This window comes from Toxotes jaculatrix, chromosome 9 (assembly GCF_017976425.1).
Source record: "Toxotes jaculatrix isolate fToxJac2 chromosome 9, fToxJac2.pri, whole genome shotgun sequence".
NCBI lineage: Eukaryota > Metazoa > Chordata > Actinopteri > Toxotidae > Toxotes > Toxotes jaculatrix.
This window is the reverse complement of record NC_054402.1, coordinates 4458405-4471324: the sequence shown is the minus strand read 5'-3', so window position 1 is coordinate 4471324 and position 12920 is coordinate 4458405. Positions and strand designations below refer to the sequence as shown.

The window sequence follows — 12920 nt, the reverse complement described above, 5'->3', positions numbered from 1 at the left end:
GGGAAGCTCTTACAATTAAAGTTTATGGAGCTGCAGTAGTTTGTGCTTCTCAATTCTTCTTCATTGAAAGTTTTAAATGGGATGTAATTGAGAAGACCATCTTTGCATGCAGACATAATTATAATATGCAAATGCTCCTCCTGTTTACGAGGACAACCACCACCCCCCCTCCCCTTCACCCCCCTCCCCTTCACCCTCCTCCCACCCCCCTTGATGAGATGCGACCAGAAATCCCTGGGGCTGTGGAGCCTCAGTTTAGGCATCCACTGGTGGAGACAGAGCTGACACCAATGAACTCGGCCTGTCAATAATTATGCCTGCATCCTGACAAGAGTCGCACAAGGGCATCTAGCAGTTCACTGCCTGCACTGTCTAATTGGCGTTTACGGCTTCCTGACAAAGTCATGTCCAGTAAATATCCTTCCAATGCACCGGCTCTGGGCAGATGTTTTTGTGAGGTAAGGACAAACTCTGGCCTTATTTGTATTCGATCGCTGACTATTTTCAATGTCACATTCAAAATATGCTTGAGCTTCAACCACTAACAGTAATCCAGGGCTTCCACTAATAATTATTTTCATTATAAAGTAAACTGCAGATTATTTTCCAATAATTGTTTTGTTTTTAAAATGTCATTAAATGGTATAAAATGCTCATCATGATTTCCCAGAACCTTATTCTGTCTTTTATGTTTTTATCAGACCAACAGTCGAAAAGCTTCACATTTTGATTGCCATATATAGCTAAGAAAAAACGTACATTTGACATAACACAACATTTTTTTCTGTTATTGCATTTTCTCTGGTTTGATTTCAAGCCGTGGGCCTTTGTTATTCCCACCCTCTCTCTCCTGTCATTACCTTTCACCTCTAAATAAAGACAAAATGGGAAAAAGACTTAAAAAACAAAAAAACAGACTGAAATTTTTGATTGAGTAAAAAAATTGTTGTTGATTAGTTTTCTGATTTGAGGAAGAAACTACAGAATTTTAGGCATTTTGGCTCTCTAAAAAAATGGATTAAGCACCTGGAAACCTAATGTGACATCTTCAAATTTCTTGTTTTGTCTTATCAAACCATCAGTCATCATATTCAAGCAGCAACAACAAAGAGCTGCAAAACCTCCAAGTTGGAAAGCTGGAATTAGGGATAGTGGTAGTAATTGGTGAAACTATTAAGTTGATTAATTTTCTGCTCACGTACTAATCATTTCTAGCTCTAGTGTAATCTCATATGAATTGAGATTTTAAAGGCCAGTGGTGATTCTCATTTCAAAAAACCACAAAGATCATCTGAGGTACGCTGCCCTCTGAAAAGAAGCTATTGTCACCACCTTATGATCCCAACATTACATCAAGTGAGGCCATATGTCATTTTGAGTGAGTAGAAGTGGGCAGGTAATATGACATTCCTGTACAGTTTTATGACTGTAGTTCAGACTCATATACATTATTCTCACAGAAGACAATAATTAAGGAGCCACTGTTTGAGTTTGTGTGTTTAGTTTATGTGAAACTAGAGTCTGTGCTTGCCTCATGTGACAGTTCTCTCATTAATGAAATATTCTTAATTGTCAGTTGCACATTTTGTGACACCATTAGTTCTTTCTGGTTATTTAATTATGAGAATATCATGGAGTATTCATGGATTCCCTAATTAAAATTTCCAACAGTGTTATGTCAGACTTACACTGGGTGTAACTGAGCAGGTGAAAACGCAGACGCAGTTTTTCATTTAGCTGTTTAAATAAAGACTGACTTTCTCTGAAGTTGCGGAGATGCGTTAACATCCTCGTGGCTGCTTGTCCTGTTTAATGTGTAAACTGGATGCTGTGTGTTAGGAATGCTGCAGCTGAAAGGTGTTACACAGTCAGAAATAGGACGAGCTGTTTGAGAGCTTTCAGCTTTTATTTGATTCCTACGGCATTGCTTATGACGCTCTCTAAGCTCTTGCTTTTAGTCATTTTTAAGACAACAGTTGATTGTTTAACAATTACCTGCTCTGGTGTCCTGTTTTAACAGAGCGCTTTTGTGAATTTGTGAACTATAAGAACGTTAATAAGAAGCGGCCAAGTATGCTTATGTTTGAGAGCACAAGTGCAAACACTCAGACACGTCTGAGCCAAAAATCCAAGCTGAAAATGACACGTGGTGTTAATTTATTCCCCTATTTGTGTTCTCCTCTTAGGCACTTGCTGCTTTCTTTCTTTCTTTGCTCAGTATGTTCGTTTGTATGTTACTTGGATGTGTAGGTATGTAGTTGTGTTTCTACATGTATTCTCCTGTGTTTGTGTGCGTGGGTGGCCGTGTGTTGTAACATACTCACGTGTACATGCCTTGTGCAGAATTGTGCTTGTACGTAAATATGTCCTGTGAATGGTAATGTTTAATAATCTTACCTGTGCTCAGGATCAGAGTGACCCAGATTGGGTTCATCTACATAAAACCCCAGTCAATTTCAGATGTTAGTGGTTGGCCTGCTGTCTAAAACACTATAAGAAACTATGCAAAAGGTGCAACAAACCTTTGTGTAAATAGGTCCTGTACTTTACATCTAATAAAACCACTCAGTGTAGCACAATTTTTAATTAATCAAGAATTAAGACTTTTTGTTAGTCTTTCCAGGGAAACTCTTCCAGGGTAAAATTCGGGAAATGAGAAATTCTTCACTTTTGATAAGCCAGAAGCAAAGACCATTTTCCATTTTCCCTTGGTGACTGACTTAAACAATTATCAAGTATTTTTGATGACTGATTTCTTTGCAAGTCAAATATTTGATTAATTGACTATTTGTTTCAGCTGTAGCTGCCATTACCTTTTTTTCCTGTCCACTGTAGTCTGGTGTCAGAGGCAAGAGGACAATTACCGCACAGCCAGATCTAAAATAGAAAAATTTACAACCTTTGTTCAAGACAAACATTTCATTTAAGGTCCAAATATGCACCAGGGGACCGAAACCCCCACGCAGTTGGTTTACGGAGTACTGGTGCAGGGATTAATGACCCTCAGACCCATGAATATATGGTTGTGCAAGCAGATACAACAACCCTAAACACACCCAGTACAAGCAACACTGCTGAAATGGTAGCTTAGAATCAAAATGAATTAATAATAATAAGGATCACTCCAAAGTGAAGCCAGGTTAGAAACACACTCACCAATAGAAGGGCAGGCATGGTATGTTTTAGTCAATAGTGTAGCCTCAGCATAAGCCCATACCCCAAAAAACATGCCCAAATATTAAAACCTGCACTTAAGACAAAACATAACTAACCCAGACAAAACTGGAAAGACATTTCACAGGCAGTAAACAAAATAAAACCACCCACGCTAATACACATCTAATAATGATGAGAGTCCACAGGGAGAGCTACTTAGCTGCAAAATATAAAGAAATTTGTTTTGATATGCATTTTAAGCTGTGTTATGGGGGCAAAATTAAACAAAAGCATAATTAAAATATAACCTGTCTAGGACTTTGTATTGGCAAATGCTCAATATTGATACAGATAATTGTGAAATAAAAAAATAAAGATGTATTTTTTTCCACAGTTTGTTGTGCTGCAAAATGATTTTCAGAATTTTCCAAAGCCATTCAATACTCTAACTCTGACCAGATTAATAAGAAAAATATATTTATTTTAGACATAATAGTCTAAAGTTTATATTTTTCACCACTGCCTAAACTTTCATCCAACATTCATATATTCTCCTGTTCAGGGCTCAGGTTTGGGTTCGGGTTTTTTTTTTTTAACCATTCAGACTTGTATTAATTCAGCCTTTTGATGCCAGGGACAACAGATGTCAAAGGAAGCTCGGTGGATTGGGGGATGGATCAAGATTTAGAAAACTAGAGCATAGTGTTGAATGTCAGGTTCACTCTTGGGTGGCTTGGGATGTGCAAATCTTCACATTTCAATTGTAGTGTATTGTAGTTTTCACCATACTATATTCAAAAGCGAGCAGGAAGACACTTTAAGTGGGGTTTAGAAATTAAGTTATGACTGCACTGTAAAACCTGTGTCTCAAACTCCCGGACTCAAGGAGTGTGCAGATGTTCCACAGCTCCATATGTATGTAAGTGTATTTATACAAACTGTATAGGTATGTCATGGGTATCATTGTTTTTAAGGGCGTATATAAATGCGTGATTTTGTAATATTTTTACTGTAGTTGATTTAGTCTCTGAATATGACAGAATGTGACTACAAGCTTTTCTTTAATTAAAAATGTCTAAGTAATCTGCCTAAGCAGTCTCTTGTGTTCCTGCATGACTGGACACACAAAAACAAACCTAAACTCCAGTTCACCTTGTGCTCTCTCCCATTGTCTACATATCGATTTGGCTGCTGGCGCTGATAATAAGCAATAAAACAGAAATAGAAATGTGAGGCGGAGCTGCCCTTTTCCCTTTAATTTACTTAGCTATTCAGACATCTGTTCACGTCCCATATTACCTTCTCAGCACCCCATTAAGATTGAAGCTCCACTTTTCGGCCAACTCAACATCATCTTAATGCAATTCAAAGACCTACATTCTACACCAGAGTTGCCGTGGCAACAAAGTCCCCCCCCCCCCCCCTCCCTGAGATGTTGAAAGATCAATAGAGCATCCTCGACGGTGTGGCAGGACATGCTCTGGCACAGATGGTCCTCTGAGAAACCATGAGCTTTGTGGCCTACTTACTATCTGAATACTAATAAAAACCAAGCAAGGTCACTATTGTGTTGAAATCTAACAAACTTGGGCAAAATTATTAGATTAAATCTGAGGCAAAGATCTTAGCTCTGTTGAAATTTTCTCACCCAGCTTTAATCATACTCATTTGGCAGATGCTTTTATCCAAAGCAACTAACAAGTGAGAGACAACATTAAAGCTTCAGTACAGCAGGGAAAGGAACTTATTTAAGAGGAAGTATGACTTGTGCTACGGCAAAGTAAATCTTAAATTTCACATGGTGAATTCTACAGAAACACTGTTGTAGTTTTAGCTTTCCCAGCATCTTAAAAAAGGAAATTTGGAGACTTAATTTAGACAACGCAGGCACGCTGTGCTTCTAACAATAAAGGAGCGTTGCTAAATAAATAAATTCTCTCTCAGGGTTTGGAAATATTCTCACACAGTGTACCACCTAGCGTGTGTCTTTGTACAAGAAAATGGTTTAATCTCAGTATAAATATGACTGAACACAGGAAATAGCGTGTGTGCATGTTGTATTTTTTATCTTGCTTGGATATTCTTTGTGGATTAAATTGCACACGAGAAATCGTTTTTAATTTCAAACAGCTAACGTGGTTCTATCTTGGAAATGGAGGTTGTGGCTGAGCCTGTGGAGTCAGAACGAGGAGAGAGGGCAGTGTAAACACAAACCAAGCAAAGGTTTGGGTTTGGTGTGTTTTTAAAATCCAGTCTAATGGTCTAGTGAAATGTAGAATAAAGTAGAAGTAGTACAGTCAGTGTTGATTAAATTTGATCAACAGCTTTCGACAAACAGTCCCACTGGTTTGAACTTGTGCTTCAAGCTGGTCTACTTCCCTCAGAAAATTGCATCATACAAACCCAGATTTTAATGAGGGCTGTGATTGGACAGCAAAGTTTCATCGTTAACGAGATGCCCTGTTGTCTGTCAGACAGTAGCCACTCAGCTGTGTGTGCGTGCATGTGTCATGTGCATGTGAAAAGGAAAAGCAACTGAGAATTTTCATTGCTGGTTGGCAAATGCAGTACAGGTTGATGTAAAATGACAGCAGTGCGCTCGCAATTTCTCACTTCTTTCGCTATCTTGAACATGCATAACAACAACATCAAACCAAGTTTGTTAAGTTTAAGATGTGTGAAGACAGTCTTTGTGCAAAGCATACAAATAAGTAAAAGTCTGAGAGATGGAGGAAGGGAGCTTGACTCACAGTTCGCACAGACGCACTTTTCTATGAAGTCTGACATGCAGCATATAATATTCTATGAATTTCACCGTGGGTGTTTTTAAGTCAAATTTGATTTAGGGCTATTGGTACTGTGAACATTAGATTCATTTGCTCTGGGCACAATTGGGGACAAAATTGGTGGTGTTAAGGACGTCAGCACCACGTCACTGTGGTGGAACGTAGATAGAAATTAGTCATTACAAATTGGATGGGGCATCAAAAATGCTGAAAAACACACTGTTTAAAATCCACAGCCCATGATTCTTGATTATGTTAAAATATTTATGCTGGACCTCTAAAACTCAGACTTTGCTGTTGTTTGAGACATTAGATATGGCACGACTCAAAGCTGTCAGACTGTGGGGCCTGATAGAGGGCTAGGCTGTAGCAACCCTCATGTCGTTCTCTAAACCTAGAAAAGAGGAGTCAGTTGTCAACCCTTGACTTTATCGACTTTAGCAGGTTCTCTCATCAACGGCGAAGCTTAGGGCATTAGAAATGAAGATGGATGCCAAAGAGGGCATCAGCACATCACTGTTGGTGTTCTACTGGGGTCTCATACGGTTATTACAACCAACAATCACTTTTTACTCCTGTCACCACAGGCGTGTTCTCTGCAAGACTCAAATCAATACCTCTAAAGGGGAATCAGAGAATCAGAACATCCTCAAAACCTGAGAATCATCCAATGAAGCCTCCATTGGATGGACTCGAAAAACAAGCGGCATTTCTGCTGTTTTCACCTTTACTTTTTGTTGCTGTGATTTACATGACAGGTTTCTGTCTAATTTTGCAGTACATTTCAGAAGCATTGGGAGAGCAGAGAGCATGAAAAGGTCATAAAAATCCTTGAGCACTGCTGACAAGTGCCCTTTTCTACCTTTAATTCTCCACCCTGATGTGGAATTCAGTGCAAGAAAAACACACAAGCCTTGTTATATAATGGAAATGTACATGGCATGGTTACCTAATACAGGAAAACTGTCCTGTGATCATTCAAGAAATTATATGGTTCAGTGGTGATGCAGCCTGGTGGCACAAAAAACATTCCGTTATTTCCATTAAAAGGCTACAGAGACATGGGCTTCTGACAGCGTTGGTGCAGCCTTTCATCATCACAGGTGCCATTATTTCAGAAAAGCTCCATTTCATTTTGTGATTGATACCTTGCTGGCAGTCTCAGCAATCTTGGTCAGACTCTGGATTTTTGCTGCAGGCTCTCATAAAGGCTATGATGCTATTTATTAATTCAGAGATCTCTATTTTTTTGACTCAGTGTCTCTCCTGTTTCCCTGTGTCTGTCTCACACACAGGACCTGGAATCTGATCAACAATGGACCGGCTGGTTCTGTGCGTGCTGCTGTGTGCAGCTCTGGTGAAGGGGTACAGCTGCCCCGGCCGCTGCATCTGCCAGCACCTCTCCCCCACACTGACTCTGCTCTGTGCTAAGACCGGCCTGTTGTTCGTACCCCCCACCATCGACCGCAAGACCGTCGAGCTGCGACTCACCGACAACTTCATCACCATCATCCGCAGGAAAGACTTTTTCAACATGACTAGTTTGGTCCACCTCACTTTGTCACGCAACACCATCAGTCAGATCACCCCCCACGCCTTTCTCGGCCTGAGATCCCTGAGGGCACTCCACATGGATGGAAACCGCCTCAGTGTGATAAAGAGTGACCACTTTAAAGGCCTCATCAACCTGCGGCACCTCATCCTCGGAAACAACCAGATCCACCAAGTGGCCCCCAACTCCTTCGATGAGTTTGTTTCCACCATAGAGGACTTGGATCTTTCCAATAACAACCTGCGCAGCCTTCCATGGGAAGCCATAGCCAGAATGACCAACATTAATACTCTCACACTGGACCACAACCTGATTGACCACATTGGAGCGGGGACTTTTACGCTGCTCACCAAGCTGGTCCGCCTGGACATGACCTCAAACAGGCTGCAGAAGTTGCCACCAGACAGCCTGTTTCAACATGCACAGGTCCTGTCTGACGCCAAGGGCTCCAGCTCGTCCACTCTGGCTGTGAGCTTTGGTGGAAACCCTCTTCACTGTAACTGTGAGCTGCTGTGGCTCCGCAGGCTGACAAGAGAAGATGATCTGGAAACCTGCGCCTCACCAGAGCACCTCATGGACAAATACTTCTGGTCCATCCAAGAGGAGGAGTTTATCTGTGAACCTCCGCTGATCACCAAACATGTTGCCACTAAGCCCTATGTGATGGAGGGGCAGGGTGTGACTCTTAAATGCAAAGCCGTGGGTGATCCAGACCCAGATATTCACTGGCGGGCACCAGACGGCAAGCTGGTGCATAATAATTCCCGCACCATCCTGTATGATAATGGCACCCTTGATATTCTCATCACTACGCTGAAGGACAGCGGAGCATTTAATTGTGTGGCGTCCAATGCTGCAGGCATCGCCACAGCTGCTGTTGAGATCAACATGATCCCCTTACCCTTGTTTGTTAACAACACAGGCCACATGCGTGAGGACCCCGGCCTCTCAGACATTACCACCTCCTCCAAATCTGGCAACGACACCAAGGGCTACGACAAGCAGGACAGGAGGGTGATGGTCACTGAGCTGACCTCTTCCTCCGCTGTAATCCGGTGGCCATCTGAGCGCCATATCCCCGGCATCAGGATGTACCAGATTCAGTACAACAGTACGGCAGATGATACTTTGGTGTACAGGTAAGCCACGGTGGAGGGGGTGGATGAATGGAGGGAGAGGAGGGTGGTAGAGCAGGGACATCAGGAAAGGTGAGACATCTGGAGTTACCATCTGCTGAGTGGCACAATGGTCCGTTATGGCAGAATGACAGATCCCAAAGATGCAAAATGATTAAGTATGTCCAAAAATAAGCAGAACTCCTATAGTGTAGTCTGGGGGATAAACTGAGGAAGAATATTTTTCCATAAATTAAGGTATACTAAAAATTTATTTTAATATGCATAAACTGTAGACTATAAAGATTTAGTGAACAGTTGAATAGATTGTGAAGTCCAGCACTCTGTAGGACAAAAGGGCCTTTTCAGCATCGTTAAAACATAATATGACAATGAACAATAACACAAGGCCAACTATTTCACTGCATGTAGCTGTTTATATCATTAGCAAGTGTCTGCATTAATTGGTTGGAACACAGAGTGTGATTAGATATGGTTGTCTAATGATAGGCTTGGTTTGTAGTGGTGGAAGAAGTATTCAGATCATTTACTTACAGTAAGTAAAAGGAACAGGACCACACTATAAAAATCTCATTACAAGTAAAAGTCCCCATTAAAAATTTTACTTTAGTAAAATATGAAGTATTATTAGCAGAATATACTTAAATTATCAAAAGCAAAAAGTACTCATTCTGCAGAAAAAATGGCCCATATGACCGATATGTTGTTATATATGACAATATTAGATTTTTAACTCCAATTCTACTGTTGAAACTGGTCAAAGTGGAGCTAGTTTTATCTACTTTATACAGTGTTTTAGTCCAATGGTTCCCAACCTAGAGGTCGTTCCCCTCCAAAGGGTCATAAAATAAATCTGAGGGGTTGTTAGATGATAAATGGGAGAGGAAAGAGGAGCAAACAAAGTTCTGCTACAGATATTGGTGCTTTTCTTTTATTCTCTAATCTTTGCAGTATTTAAGAAATATTTGATGTTTTTACCTCTTTGGGCCTGAAACAGCAAATGAAACCATCTGAGAATTTTAAAGGGGAAATTACTCTCTGGGGGTATCTGAACTGTGACAATGGGCCGCAGATAGGTACTGATTTTTATTTATAACTGGTCAAAAAGGTTGGGAAGGAATACAAGTACAAATTGCTCATAATTGTAATGAAGCACAGTACTTGAGTAAATGAACCTAATTACTCAATTTCCCACACAGTATTAGCATTAGCAACAGAATGGAATTAAAATGTGAAATGCAAAAGTACTAAATTTGGTGAATGGGTGCTGTCAGTGTTATATTATTATATTACTGTACCACTGCTGGGTAGCAGCAAAGAGAGGTATATGAGCACAATGTAAATATTGGCAAGTTGCTTAGAGTATTTTGCAATATACTGTATAAGTTGCAGCAATGTTTTATATATGTATGTATAAAGTGCTTAGATAGAGAAAATGGCTAAATGATTAACATTTAAAAACTGAGTTGTGCTTATGCAGAATGAGCTCAGTCTTTTTAAACTAGTGAGTAAAAACCATATGCAAACCTTATTAAAATAAAGTTTTAAATAGATTAATATTGATATGTTTCTTAGGCAATATGTAATGCACATAAAGTGAATGTAGTATATCGTACTTCAGGATTTATGTATTCACGGAGCGAGTTAATAACAGTGGTCGACTTCTTTTTTTTTTTTTTTTTTTTTTCAGGTTTTATCAGATATAATGAGTTCTCCTGTATAATTTTCTCATTCAGTTTAGGCATGGAGCTGAGTGTTGTTTTGTCTTTAGGTGGTACATTATTACCTACAAATGATAACCATCAAAGTCTCCCTTTAGGGAAAAGGAACAGGCTTCTAATTATATTAACGCCAATGTTGACCTGAAGACAATGCCTTTCTCCTTTGTATTTAGAGTAGTGTAATCTTGCAGTTGCTAACAAAATGTGACCTTAGGTATTCACACATCAAAACTGTCTTCACATCATGCATCACTTGTCCTGTAGCCGGCAGCTGTTGTGGCATATTCTTTAGACAGTGAGCCACATCTGCCTTGTTTATCACCTTTCAGTTTACCTTTCGCGGTCTGTCATTTTATACACAAACCCAATAGAGCAAATTCTCATTGCTGTTTTATAATATAACATATTCTCTCATAAGTCAGCTTTAATGAAGTGTTTGTCTACCACAATGAGTGATTTAATGCTAGACCTGCAATGTCCCTGTTGTCTTTTTGTTGTGTGGAATTGACACCTTTGTGTGATTTAAAACACCTTATGCAAATCGGTGTATGTGGGCGTTGTAATTCCAATGATTAATCCTCTACATCTTCACAGCTGCACTATTTCTTTTCTCTGCAGAATGATCCCATCTACCAGCAAGAACTTCTTAATCAATGATCTGGCCGCAGGGCGGGAGTATGACCTTTGTGTGCTGGCGGTTTATGACGACGGCATCACATCATTAACAGCCACACGTGTGGTTGGCTGTGTGCAGTTCCACACGGCCAGTGAGGTCAGCCAGTGCCGCTTCATGCACAGCCAGTTCCTAGGAGGCACTATGATCATCATTATCGGTGGTATAATTGTTGCTTCAGTGCTAGTGTTCATCATCATCCTGATGATCCGTTACAAGGCTTACAGTAGCCCAGAGGACAGTAAGACCAAGGTCAGCTCCAGCATGCATTCCCAGACCAACGGCAGCCAGCAACGGCTCCAGCGCTCCGCCTCCAAGCAGCCTTCTGACGAGGGACAACGTGAAGCCCAGGCGCCCAAAGAGTGCATGGCGCTGGTGCTGAGGGTAGACAATGAGAAGAAGGAGAATCCAGCAGCCACCACTGCCATCCTGGAGGTGGAGCTGCCTCCGGTGACTGTAGACAAAATGAAGAGAAGAACCAGCCTGGATGCACAGCGCTCTGGTCCCCCGTCTGAGGACACGCAGACAGACAGTAGCCTGACAGGCTCCACCTTGTCCCTGTGTCTCATAGGTCCCAATGCTGGCACCAAGGAGGCTCCCAGGCTCAAGGACAAGAAAAGTGCCCTGGCTAACATGGGGTTGCTCCCTAATGAGCTGGCACGAACTAGGCACAGATTCTCTTTTGACGGTGGGGATTACTCCATATTTCAGAGTCATAGTTACCCACGCAGAGCGAGGACGAGGTGGCACAAGTCCACCAACCAGCTCAACGTGGAGTCATCTCCGCTCGCCAACAGGAGAGTTACATTCAGCAGCACTGAGTGGATGCTTGAGAGCACAGTCTGAGGAAAGCAGTGTAGCCGAAAAAACGGCTCAACCACACAAATATATACATGTAAAAACACAAACACATGCCATATAACACACACTTTTCCTGCACACAGCAAACGATAAACACAAGCACATTTACTTATACATGCAAACTTTCTGTGAGTTGCTGGAGAAGAACACAGTCTCCCTTCATTCCTGCCTCCCCATCATACTCCCAGAGAGGTTTGTTGGCCATGTCCTTTCTTTATGCAGCAGTGCCTTATTCTAAAAAATGTACGAATGGAGGATGCTGCTCACTGTAGTCATAAACCTTCCTCTCTATCATTGCCTCCCACCCTGATTATGGGAAGCATTACTTTGGATTTTTAATTTTCTCCTTTTTCTGTGACATGCCAAGGGCGTGTGGCGTTTGGATGTGACTGTTTTAATTGTTAAAAAAAAAAAGAAAAAAAACTTCATCATAACTGTAAAGTGAACAGCCAGGTATCCTGTTATGTCAATCATGTTTTCGGTTCTTTCAAGAAAAAAAAAACAAACAAAAAAAAAACAAAAAAAAAACAAACTTTTGCACAGAAGACACGAGATACAAGGACAAGTATCACCACCAGTCTATACAATAATAATAACTAAAAAAAAGAACAGAGTTTTACACATGCCGATTTCTAATGTTAGCATAGAGAGGATGGACCTGGAAGCCTGCCGTGGATTCCTCTTTGGCGGTCGGACTGTATGATGTTAAATAGGTATTGTTCCAGATGTGACTGTATATTAATCGGTACTGTATCTGGCTGGTCTAGATAAAAAGACAACAAAGAAAAAAGACATATATAAGTATATTAAAACATTGGTGTATGTGTACTAACTATGTAAGTAAGTAAGTCATATGTCACATGACTTTTTACAAAGCATTTGGGTGTTGGCTGCAAGTTTTTACATTAAAAACCTGTGTCATCACACCTCTCCCTATTTAGTATGTCAAAGTTTGGACCATTTATCCCCTCACGAAGGGTATTAAATTTTTTGTGTGGGTTAACTGTATAAGTGGCATTTCCTTCTTGTGCTTTA

At 40.8% G+C, this 12920-nt stretch overlaps 1 protein-coding gene across 1 annotated transcript; it reads left to right on the top strand.

Annotated features, from left to right (window-relative positions):
* The first annotated feature begins 7251 nt into the window (after window positions 1-7251).
* On the top strand, window positions 7252-12163 carry lrfn1 (leucine rich repeat and fibronectin type III domain containing 1). The gene is made up of 2 exons (XM_041046592.1): window positions 7252-8633; window positions 10970-12163. The coding sequence occupies exons 1-2, from the start codon at window positions 7258-7260 to the stop codon at window positions 11868-11870; spliced, it is 2277 nt and encodes a 758-aa protein (XP_040902526.1). The 5' UTR covers window positions 7252-7257; the 3' UTR covers window positions 11871-12163.
* The last annotated feature ends 757 nt before the right edge of the window (window positions 12164-12920 follow it).